We start from the raw sequence: 12,882 nt of genomic DNA, 5'->3' as shown, positions 1-12,882 counted from the left end.
GGCAGGGGCTTTGTCCATTCAGAGAGTAACAGGAGGGTATTGGGTCCAGGCAAATTGGTTCATAAAGCACCAGGAGGTGAAAGAGGTAGGGGTTCAAAACAAAGAAGTGGGAGATTACAAATGACAAACTCTTTTCAGATCATTAGGTCTCATCTCCACTTCCCCTTCATATTACTCCTTCTGGAATGTGGAGGGAACAGAGAGTTAGTAAGGAAGATATTTAAAACAGCTGCAGAGCTAGCTGCCTATCCACTGATCGACATACAAACTTTTACTGGGACAGGAATAGATACCAGATACATGCAGAGGTGCTTTATACTGCTTCTGGTCCCAACTCTGCTCACTATTAGATTTAGGGATAATTATTCTTTCAGCCTGAGGACCAGCATCTGACTGAGAGACCCCGAAATAGCCAAAGAAAAATGACTTGAGAGAAAAGGACACTAATGCCTCATTGGGGCAGGTTGTCAGGAGGAATGAAGGGTTTACCAAGATTCTCTGCCTTATATGTTATCTTCTTGGGCTGGCAGAAGGGCAGTGAGTAATATTCATAGGGCAGCTGTGTTCGAGAACTGGTCAGCTTCACGGCCTAGAGGGAAGAAAATAGAGAGGGTATTATACTCAAATCAGGTGAACCATTAGGATTTACTATACTCTTCTCCCTAGATAAAGAATTTTCAATACTTCCTAACCGATAGCACAGTCTCAACTAAACTGTTCCAATGGGAAAATGAATGATAGCAAACATCCAGATCACAAAAATCAATGTGAATTATTTAGCTTTTTATGAGGTTCAGACTTTAGTCCTTCAAAAGATCTACATTGTCCTCAGCTGGAAGCAGACTGTAATCCCTGATATCTTAGTATATGGTTTCATGAGTTGCTATGACATGCTCCCCTCAAAATAAAAATCATCTGGGGCAGCTAGGTGGTGCAGTGAAAAGAGCACCAGCCCTGGAGTCAGGAGGAAGTGAGTTCAAATCCGGCCTCAGACACTTAACACACTTACTAGCTGTGTGACCTTGGGCAAGTCACTTAACCCCAATTGTCCTCCAAAAAGCAAAAAAATAAAAATAAAAAATTATCCCCCAATGGTCAACTCTTGGGGGATAAAATTTAGCTAAACAGGTTATTTTTCCTCTATTCTTTTTACTTTATTCAATTCACTAAACATTTATTAAATGTCTCCTATGTGTCAGACACCTTTCTAAGCACTGGGGATACAAAAAGAGGCAAAAGCTATTCCCTGCTCTCAAGGAGCATTGGATTGAATGAGGGAGACAACATGATAACAAATACATACAAAACAAGTTATATAAAGGACAAATAGGAAATAACAGAGGGAAAACATTGGAAATAAGAGGGGCTGGGAAAGATAGGAGGTGGGATTTTAGACGGAACTTAAAGGAAACTAGGGAGGTCAGTAGTAAAAATGGAGGAGGGAGAGTATTTCAGGCATGAGGGACAGCCAGAAAGAATGCCCAGAGTTAAGAGATAGAAATGTCTTGTTCTTGGAACACAGAGGAGGTGAGTGTCACTGGATTGAAGAGTACCTGGTGGGGAGTAAGAGTACCTGCTGGAAAGGTAGGAGGGGGCTAAGGTATGAAGGGCTTTGAATGAGAAACAGAGTATTTTGCATCTGCACCTGGAGGTAACAGGGAGCCACTAAAGCTTACTGAATTGGGGGAATGACGAGAATTGAGGAGTATTTGAGGAAAACCACTTTAGTGGCTGAATGGAGAATGGATTAGAGTAGGGAAAGACCTGAGGCAGGCAGACCCACGAGAAGCTATTGCAATAATTAAGGTGTGAGGTGATGAGGCATGCATCATAGCAGTGGCAGTGTCAGAGTCAGAGGAAAGGGGATGTATTCCAGGATTCACAAAGGTGAAAATGATAGGCCTTGGCAACAGCTTGGATTGGGAGGGGAAGATAGTGAGGAATCCAGAATACTCCTAGGATTCGAGTCTGAGGTGTTGCCCTCTAAAGTATTAGGGATAGTAGCAGGGGGACTCAAAGCTATGTTAGTATGGAAGGACAAGGGCTTACCCTCCATTAGGTGTAGCTTTAAAGAATTCAGGGTCACTTTCACATTATGACGAGGGAGCACTTTTGTGGAGGGAATGTTAAAATATTATGTACTTAATGAGTAAACATACAATACTTAATAAAATGTACTTAATGAGAATACCAAGTCAAATTTATATCACATTGTTTAAGGACAATCTCTTTGACAATCTTTGAGGTGCAGAGAAAGAAAATATTATTATCTCTCAATTTATAGGTGGAGAAACTGAGGCATATAGAAGGTAAGTGCTTTGCTTTGACCAAGGTCATAAAGTGAGATGTAGGAAGAGCTAGGAATAGATCTAAGATCTTTAAATTATCCATTAGATAAAATCTCCTATAGCCACATCTGGGGGCAAAACTGAAACAAAAAGGGGGTTTACATGGTATAGTAGCAGCAGCAGGAATCATCCTGTCCTGTAACTAAACTAGGAACTAACCTTCCCCCCTCCCAAAACCCCCACTAAAATGAGTACACTAAAGAGTTCCAGGCCTAGTGAGTATCTCCATATCTGGATACAAAAAGAGGTCAGGATAGTCATTTATCTGGTCCAAAAGCCCAAATACTAGAGAAGTGAGGAACCAGCCCAAAGTAAAGGCAAGTAGGACATCTAGCACCCTCCTCTCCCATCTGAGGATGAAGAATTCTTCTGTTAACTCAAGGGCTCTCCATCCCACCTGTTTCTTTTCTCCAACATAGCTTACACTTACCTTGATTTCTACAGGGTCATTCTGGTGGAAGTTGATTGGTGCAACCCCAGGGACATAGAAGGAGCTTGTTCCACAAATAAGAGAGAGAAGTCCAAGGGCCTGTGGCAGCAACCAGCCCTATCAGGAAGAAGAAAGGTTAGGTTGGATGAAGCAGGAAGGATCATTGGATTTTGATCTGAAGGGGCCTTAGGCATCATTTAATCTATCTCCCTCACTTTGATGAGGGAAGTTGGAGAATGGAAAGGCTAAGTGACTTGCTCAACATCACATATGTGATGCCTAACAAAGGTGGGATCCAAACTCAGGTCTTCTGACTGTTACCCAATGGGCAGATAAAGTCATTCAAAATAAACCTCAATCAATCTTGCTATTGACAAAGTATTTTTCTCCGCAAAGGCCAAACCATTTTGTATTTGCTGTTTTCCAGTGGCTCTATAAGGTAGTCATTTTTCTTCCCATGAAATGGGTACCAAAATGGAAAATGAGGGACAAGGCTAGAAATAGAAGCCGGACCTCTCATAAGGTCCTTCCTACTAGTTCATCCTTTTTCTTGACCCATTTACCTAGCAGAAAAGACCTCAATAATGTCCACAGAAATTGCTCTGTTCCTCATCCCAACTGTCTTACTTCCCCAGGAAGCTGTCTTCTCCAAAACAACAAGTACCTGGAATCCCACCAATCTGACAAAATGTTTCTGCCATCATTTGAACAAATCAGAATTCAAAATGGGATATTCAGTTCAATCCAACCAACATTTATTAGTTGTTCACTGTGTTGGGAGTGATAAAATACAGTGGCATTGTAGAGAAAGCCAGCTTTGGAATGAGGAGGGCCTGGGTCTTCCTTAGTATATGTGGACACATGATAGCAATATGACCTTGTTATATGTTATGTGTCTGAGGTTGGATTTTGAAGCAAGTGACTTTAATTCTCATTCAGACTATAGATTACAAATAAATTGCCAATCTGCATGTATGGAGATAGTTTTCACACTGGTGATGTACACTAATGAAATCACAGGTCCAGATTCTCCACACCATCTCCCCAAAATGCTGATACAAAGATGAAAAACAATATAATCTTTACCCTCAAGAAAGATTCTACTTTCTCAATAAAACTTGCCTGGATTCATTAGAAATGAATCCTGCCCCATCCAATCACTGGAATTCTGTGGCTATTTTCCTTCAACTCCAGACAATTATGCTTTTCATCCTTAATATGCACCTACCTCTTGACTATATATCAATACTACATGGTCTAATCAGGTAGATAAATGAATAATCTTCCATATGCATACATCTGACCAAGTTACTTCGCAAAACACTCAAATGGCTTTCTATTGACTCTTCCTTGGTCTGCCATTCTAGTTCCATAACAATCTGGTGCCACTCTACTTTTTCTAGCCCCTTCTTGCTATCTCATTTCCCTGATGCTTTAAGAAAATTGGACTTCTCCAAGTCCCTGCTACATACCGTGTTTCCCCGATAATAAGACCTATCCCGAAAATAAGCCCTCCCCTTACTGTGTAAGATTCCTCTAAAATAAGCCCTCCCCCGAAAATAAGCCCTATTGAGATTGCTACTGTAGTGAAGGTGATCCCCTGCACTACACGCTACATTACGGTACCCTCTGTATGCACCGTCCCCCCCGTGAAACGCACGCCGCGCTCTGAGCTGCATCCAATCAGAGCTGCAGCAGTGAGCGCGTCATCCTGTTCTTCCCCATTGATTTGCTTATTGAATAAAGGTACATTTTTTTGTTCACATTTACCTGTTTATTAAAATTGCTGTCAATGTTCATTAAAATAAGCCCTCTGGTGTTTTTCTGTCCAAAAAAATAATAAGACAGTGTCTTATTATCGGGGAAACACGGTAGGTCCTATGCTTTCTTACTTCCATGCCTCTGCTAACAATTTGCTAAGAGATAACATTGTGAAATGGGGAAAAGCACTGACTTTAGAGGCAGGAGACCCAGCTGTAACATCTATGAGCTATGCGACTTTGAGCAAGTGTCATTTGCCCTTTCTGAGACACAATTGGCTCAGCTATAAAATAGTGATTAATAACATAGAACAGCCTCACAGGATTGTGAGGAAAGGCTGAAATGTCCTTTCCCAGACCCTTCCTCTCTCAATCTGGGGTCTAGGATTTAAGAGACAGAACAAATGTCACCTTAACCACGAAGCTTTTCCTGATCCCATTCACCTCACCACAAACCTAGGCAAAACATGATTTTCCTTTCTTGGCCTTCATATAACAAACACTTTGCATCTCTCACACTTTTATATTTCCTAAAGCACTTTATCTGGATCTCTCCTTTGTCCTTACCACATACATTTTACCCCAGTATATGAGACACTAGCCATTGCCCTACTGGTATGTGATTTGATGCTTAGAAAGATGCTTACAATCTCTTTTGGCTCCCAATTTGATTAAATCCAATAATTCACTTCAGTTCCACCCCTTCTGAAACTGAATCTAGAGATCTTACCTCAACTAAGCTGCCCAAGGGAATTCAAGGGCTCCAAAAGAGCTCAAGTTGCAAGGTGAAATGAAGAGTCAAAGCCAGTCAACTCTAATTCAGATTCACAAGAAAGCTTTGAAACAGAAAGATGCAGGAAGTAAAATGGATCACAACAAAGAGGTTGGTTCTCTCTCCACTAAAACTGGACCCTCTCCTACCTCCTTGCTTAGAATGGACTCATTTCACATCTCTACCTATTTAAATCTCCCCTTATTCCAAAGACCTAGCCCCTCCCTCCTCCCTCCATCTCACCAAGCTCCCTGAAAGCAAGGAATGTACAATTCACTACTCCACATATTTAAAGTACCTACTGTATGTAGCACACCTAGCAGGTGCCTAATAAGCATTTCTCGAGTGAATGAATAAAAACAAAAAGTTACGTATGACAAGAAACAAGTTAAAAGGCAGAATTACCTTTAGGATAACTGACACTTGAGTGGAATAAAAATTCCAGGTAACATGATCACTGTCTTCAAACACCTAAAGGGTTACAGTCAGGCAGAACATGGAAAAGAATTCTCTATGGTCCCTGGGGGCAGAATCAGAGAATCTAGGGATTAGAAGGATCTTCAAGGTTAACTCTAACACAATTCTCAGAAGAGTTCATCTCATTCACAATATCCCCAACAAGGAATAGTCATCCAAGCTTCATTCCATCCTTGAAAGGTTCAATTTGGTAGGAAGATCTCTCACAGGACATTCCATTTCCCATCTCAGTGTCTTTATGGTGGCTTTTCCCGCCCAACCTCTGCCTCTTAGAATTCCTCATTTCCTTCAAAACTCCACTCAAATGAAGAGTTTTGAGGAGGAGGGATGAGATATAAGCAGAAATAATTATCATAGAAATAGAATGAAAGAAGTGTTTAGAGGAGGTCAGAGAAGGCTAACAGACTGGGTGCAGTGCAGGAATTTTAAGTTCAGGAAGATGGCCTTTCTTTACAAAGCTCTTCCTGATCTTTCTAATTATTAGGTGGCTACCCCCATATTTACTTTGCATTTATTTGTTTATGCTTATTTGTGTGCAAGTTGTTTCTCCCCCATAGGACTTAACTTTATTTCATTTTTGTTTCTGTATCTCGAGCACAAAGTGGACGGTTAATGAATGCTTGTTGATTTACTGGTGAATGATAATGAGCTGAAAACTGCTTCCCTGAAACTTCATTCAACAAATATTTATTTAATTCAGCACCTATTACGGCTTATAGTCTGAGCTCTGCCATTATTATTCCCTCTGCAGGACCTTTGGGGCACCAGTTTCTTTTTCAGAAGTGAGAGGGGTTGGTCTAGAACATCTATAAGGTTTCTTCCTTCTTGGATACTCTATGATTCTGTGTGCATGGCCCTGAGACACCAAACTGATTAAGAAGACTGTTATGTCTGACCTCCATAAGCTTACACTCTAGAAGAGCAGATGAGATCTGTATATTTACAATGTATACCTGTATATGTACAATCTTTACATCTACCATGTAAAGTAGGAAGTGATAAATGCTGAAAGATAGGTAAATATAAAGCTGGCCAATGGCCTGTTACAATTTGGGTCAGATCTTATTTGTACAGCAGAATAAGAACGAATCTTACATTTCCATAGTGGAATGAGCATAGGATTTGGAGTTAGAATATGTGGTCTGAATACCAGCTAGCTTTGCCTTTGTTGTTCAGTGGTTTCAATAGTGTCTGACCCTTCATGACCCTATTTGGGGTTTTCTTGGCAAAGATGCTAGAGTGGTTTGCCACTTCCTTCTCCAGATCACCTGGTAGATAGAAAACAGGGTGAAGTAACTTGCCCATGGTCACACAGCTATTATCTGTTTAAGGTCAGATTTGAGCTCAGGAAGATGAGTCTTCCTGACTCCATGCCCAGCACTTATCCACTCCACCACCTAGCTCTGCTACTGACTACCTACTTAAATAACTTTGGGCAAGTTATTTAACCTCTGTGGTTCTCAACTATTTTAAATGAGGGAGTAGACTTGATGCTTCCTTCTAGATTTGGGTTCCATAATCTTAATAATATCACCTTATAGTTATATAGAACTTAACAGTTTATATATTTCTTTCACATGAATCATCTGACGACCTATCTCAAAGGGCTGATATGAGAAAAATAAATTTTAGAGTAAGCTATAAATGTAAGCTATAATTATTAGTATCTTTAACATTACATTTCCAGGAACAGGTTAGTCAAAAACCAAAACAGGTTAGTGTCTGATAATTACTACTGCAAGAAGAGATACAGTATATACCAGCAAGAGACAGCAATTTCTAGTCCTGTTTCACACCTAATAAGGATAAATGACATCATTTTGCCGAGTCCTTTTCATGGGTGCTTAGCTGGGACAAGAGAAAACTTGGAATATGAATGCTGTCTTCAAATTATACAGATATACCTCCACACACATTATATATAGAAGAATGGAGGAGAAAAAGGGTGAGGGGAAGGGAAAAAGGTAAGCTGAAAGGATTGTGACTTACTAACAGGGAGATATACTGGTTGCTGGGATAGAAATAATGTAATTCTGGGAGAAAGTAAACACACCCTCTTAGAATTTGTGATTGGGAAGGCTAGGCATATACCACATATTTGTGGAAAGCACATTTCAAAGAGTTAATAAATAGCAGGACCTCATGGACTAAAATTCTTTATAGGAGAAGTCAGCCCAGAAGGATTGAAAAACCCTCAAGATGGAAATTCTTGTACACAAAGAGGGAAACAATTCCAATTCCAAAGAGAAATGAGGTTTAACTGAAGTGACTGATGTGGATGCACAAGGAACTAAACCAACTGAGATTTTTAAAAGCTATGTACATTTTGTAAAACAATTTGGAATTGTGTAAATAACAGGACAAAAATGCCCATGTCCCTTGGTTCAGAGATTCCACTGCTACTAGGTATATACCCCAAGAAAGTCACTGATAAAAAGGCTCCATATACACAAAATACTTGTTAACAGCACTTTTTGTGGTAGCAAAGAGCTAGAAACAAAATGGATGGCTAAATAAACTGTGGTACATGAATGTAACAGAATACTATCGTGCTGTAAGACAAAAATGATGAAAACAGAGAAGCATCAACTTTCATGAACTAATGCAAAGTAAGCAAAGCCAAGAATACAATATATACAACAACTATAACAATGTAAATAAGAATAGCCACAAAACAATGTGAAATGAAAGTTGAAAAATTATAAAAATAAGGTTGGTCCTAATGAAGAGATAATGAGAATATGCTTGCTTCCATTCATATTACAAATGTCAGATCTTTTTCAATGTACTGATTAGTTTACTAAATTTTTTCTTTTTAAAAACTCTTATAAGGCCTGGCTCTTTGGGAAGGATACAAAAGGAGAAAGAGATCAATAAAAATGTATTTTTATAGCAGATGGAAACAAGAGTAGGTAACAGTTTTATAAAACAAGTGTTAAGAGTACTAAAGCTTCGTATGAAGTGAGGCTAGGGGAGGATACCAAAGACAGTAAAAAAGAGTTTTCTGCTACATCAGGGGAAACAGAGGGTCAAAGAAGGGATACAATCAATGCATAGGGACAATGGGGCAATGATAAATGACAACAGAGAAAAGGAGAAATCGATCAATCCGTATTTTACTTCTGTTTTCTCTGCCAAGGACTATAATTACCTTTGCACTAGAAATGACAAAATGAAAAGGATAATACTGAGTTGATACCCAAGATAAGCTACAGATGAATGAACAACATCCTTGGATACTAAAAGAAATGGCCGATGTGACTGTAGCCATTCACTGTAATATCTGAAACTGTGGAAAATGGGAAAGGGCAAACAAAAAAGAGTACAGAATCTGTAAAACATGTTAGTGAGTTTGACTTTGATTCCTGGGAAAACTCTGGGATAGATCCTTAAAAAGAGAAGAGGGGATTGCAAAGACAGTCAGTATGGTTTCGTCAAGAACAGTTCAATGCCAGGCTAACCTTATTTCCTTCCTCTTTGGACAGGGTTACTATTCTGGCAGTTCATAAGAATATTGTAGACACAGTTTACGACAGATTTGAGGAAAGCAATAAGACATTTCATACTATTCCTGTGGAAAAGTTGGAGAGATATTGACTAGATAATACATTCACTAATAATGCATTCAGATATCAAACTGGAAAGTCTTCAGTGGGATGTGTTTTACCCTGTGTTAACATTGTTATCAATAATTTTCATAAAGTCAAATGGCAAGCTTAGCAATTTGCTCATGAGACCAAGCTTCTACGGGTAGCTAACCATTGGATAAGAGTCTGCATTACAAAATATCTCGACAAGTTAAAGCACCGGACTAAATCAGAAAATACAAAATTAAACAGGGACAAAATGGTAGTTTTATGTTTGGGTATATAAAAACAATTTCACAAGTACAAGATAGAGGACGTATGGTTGTATGAAAAAGATCTGTGGATTTAGGTGGACTGCAAGTTAAATATTAGTTAGCAGTGTGATATGACAGCCAAAAAATCCTAAAGTGATCTTATGTTACATTAAGAGAAGCATGGCTTCCAAAACTAAGGCAGTAATATGCCTCAGATATGTTGGAGGCCAAGCAGAAGGCGGCAATGAGGATGGTGAAGTACCTTGAATGAATATCACATAGGGAAGTGGGGATGTTTAGTCAGAAGAGAAGACTCAGAAAGGACATGACAGCTGTCTTTAAGTATTTGAAAGACTGTCATATAGAGGAAGGGATGTGGCTTGTTTTGTTATTTTCATTACAATTCCTGCAGTTCCTAACTCAGTGCTGTCAACACAGTAGGTACACCTATGGCAGTGGAAGTTTAAGTAAGGCAAAGGCTGTCATCAAGAAGTATGTGTTCAGGTTGCTAAAGGGGTTCTCAAGATGAGTAAAGAAGTCCCTGACTTTGAGGTGGTTGGGAACAGACAGAAAGATCAGGCCAGATAAACTGGGGTTCTACAGTGAAGGCACAAGTTATTGTCCACCAACTCTGGGAAGCCTCTCACTGCAAACGCCCCTAGGCTTCACAGGCTCAAGCCTCTTATCTGTTCCTCACTCCTACCACCCCAGTCTTTTGAGTTCCTGTTTGCCCCCTCTTCTGGTGTTCTAATATAGCATAACTTCAAGAGTTGTATGATCAGCTGAATTAAGAATGGGAACATGGGCTTGAACTCCACCTTCCCTACAACAGTCAAATGTGGGACTTGTCCCCAATATATCTATACCTACCCTTCACCCATTATGATCCAATACTCCCCTGCACCCCACCACTTGCAATTTTAAAATAGGGCATTTAGTTTTCAGAGTAGTTGTAGTCTGTTAATTCTAGCGGCCACAGCAGCAGCTGAACAGGTGTCATTGGGAAAATTTCCCTCCTTCCACCACCTCACCCCCCCCCCCCCCCCCAGCATTTCATGGTTATGGCAAGCACTCTGGGGCAGTGACCAAAATGTGAGCACTTCCCCCACCCCCATTTTATTTTGGGTTGGATAGTGAGTCTCAGAGTGTATTAATAAATGTAATTTATAAATAAATATACATACATTGAAGATATGTGTTCAAAAACATTTTACTGATAGGAGTGAACAATCAAAAGAATTTGGAGCTTACTGTTCTTATCTATTGTTTTAGTGGACGAGCCTGCCCATCAGACCTCCAGGTTATCTGAAGCAGGTCACCCTGCTAAAATAAATGGTCTTGAAAGTCTTGACTCATGCCCATCTGAAAACTTTCCTCCAAGACTGTCTATTCCCAGTCCCAAATGGCTAGAAATAAGACATGTTCTGCTTGGCAGAATGAGGGGCAACGATGGAAGTTGCAAAGAAGTAGACTGAGGCTTAACATAAGGAAAAACTTGCTAACAAACCAGGTTACAGCAAAGTGAAAGGGATGGCCACTCAGAGAGGTAGTGAGTTCCTTCCCACCAGTGGCCTTCAATCAAGATCTAGAAGGCTACTTCTTAGTACACTGTAGAAGACATTCTTACTTGTCACAGTATGGACCAGGTGGCCTTCGAGATTTGTTCCAACTCTGACACTGTGATACTCTGAGACTACCTGGAAGATTCTCAGAGCAAAGAAGCATTTGCTTTGGTTTGTACTGGTCTGAAAAGCAAAATTAGGACCAAAAGGTCCTCACAACAGGAAGTAGATTTCCACTCAATATGAGGCAGAAGCACCATACATGATGAGTAATTTCTTCCAGGAAAGAACTGGAATATGCTAAACACAGCAAATACCAAATAATATCACATACAAACATTACGATTTTAACAGACAGGTAAGTAGTTGTTGCTGATGAAGAAGTTATTTCCAAATAAGATGAGTCAAATCAATGACCGGAAAGATAAAAGATCAAAAGTGGCCTCACTGAGCCCACAGGAATATCTTTTTTTTTTTTTAAGCAATTGGGGTTAAGTAACTTGCTCAAGGTTACACGGCCAGTTATTTCTGGGTGTGGTGCTGAGTGTCTGAGCCCGGGATTCTATCTCCAGGTCATCCCGACACTGGAGCCGGTGCTCTTACTCGCTGTGCTACCTGGCCACCCCTCCACAGGAATATCTTTATCAGGAAGATCTTTATCACTCATCGTGAGTCTTTTGGAATTATCTTAGATCATTGCATTGCTCAGAAGAGCTAAGTCTATCAAAGTTGGTCATCACACAGTGTTGTTAATGTGTACAATGTTCTCCTTGTTCTGCTCATTTCACTCAGCATCAGTTCATGTAAGTCTTTCCAGGTTTTCCTGAAATTTGCCTGCTCATCATTGTAGCAGCAAGCAGACTGGCATACCCAGAACTGCTGCTAGCACAGGTTCTTAGATCTGCTTTACTAGGAAAGATAGCTGTTTGAGGGGTCAACAATCTTTTTAAATTACATTCACTAATTCAGGAGAAAAATCAGCACTCTGAACTTCAGAGAAAATCCAAACAAAGAAAATAGAGAAAATAAAAGCAGAGGAATAAAAACCAACATTCAGAGCTTTTGTCTGAGAAATGAGCACAGATCAACAGATTGATCCAATTGTCTGACCAAGGCAATACAAACATAGTTACCAGAGATAGAAGCATCAACATCTGGGTTTTTCAAAGTCGGGTGGCTCCTTACAGGATACCCAGTCTCATCTGGTCAAATTACAGTAACACTCTTCCAATGAGTGAGAGCCCCAAAGTGAAATGCTAACCTTGGAGTATATATATACTTCTTCAGGGTCAGAGGGCATCACAACCCTTGTGACCCACTGCCTAATTACAAAGTCAATAAAAGGTGTGGACCTTTCTGAACAACAAACCTCCCCTAATCAAGCTTCCCTTAATGGGCTCCACCTGAGGCCTATTAATGGGCCAGGAAGATCTTCTATCCCTTAACATTACAATAATTTTTTATGGAACAAAAGTATTCCATTAAATTAATATACTGCAACTTGTTCAGTCATTCCCCAACTGATGGAAATCCCTTCAATTTCCAATTCTTTACCACCACAAAAAGAGCTGCTATTAGTATTTTTGTACATGTGGGTCTTTTTCTCTTTATGATCTCTTTGGTATACTGACCTAGTAGTGTTGCTGGATCAAAAGGTATGCACAGTTTGGTTGGTTGCCCTTTGGACTTGGT

General features: G+C 39.9%; 1 protein-coding gene across 1 annotated transcript in view; it reads right to left on the bottom strand.

Moving 5' to 3' along the window:
* TM9SF4 (transmembrane 9 superfamily member 4) overlaps positions 1 to 12,882 on the bottom strand; it is a 61,536-nt gene that overhangs the window by 30,792 nt on the left and 17,862 nt on the right. The window contains exons 2-3 of the mRNA XM_069073924.1: positions 2,779 to 2,895; positions 490 to 589 (exon numbers count right to left, since the gene is read on the bottom strand). Coding sequence (XP_068930025.1) covers positions 490 to 589; positions 2,779 to 2,895 — 217 coding nt within the window. The remainder of the gene's footprint in view (positions 1 to 489; positions 590 to 2,778; positions 2,896 to 12,882) is intronic.

This window comes from Petaurus breviceps, unplaced genomic scaffold, assembly GCF_028583685.1.
Source record: "Petaurus breviceps papuanus isolate PSGF00001 unplaced genomic scaffold, PetGlider_PUasm1.0 90879, whole genome shotgun sequence".
Classification (NCBI taxonomy): Eukaryota; Metazoa; Chordata; class Mammalia; order Diprotodontia; family Petauridae; genus Petaurus; species Petaurus breviceps.
Note: the sequence above shows the minus strand (reverse complement) of the source record. Positions and strands in the feature narration are given on the sequence as shown.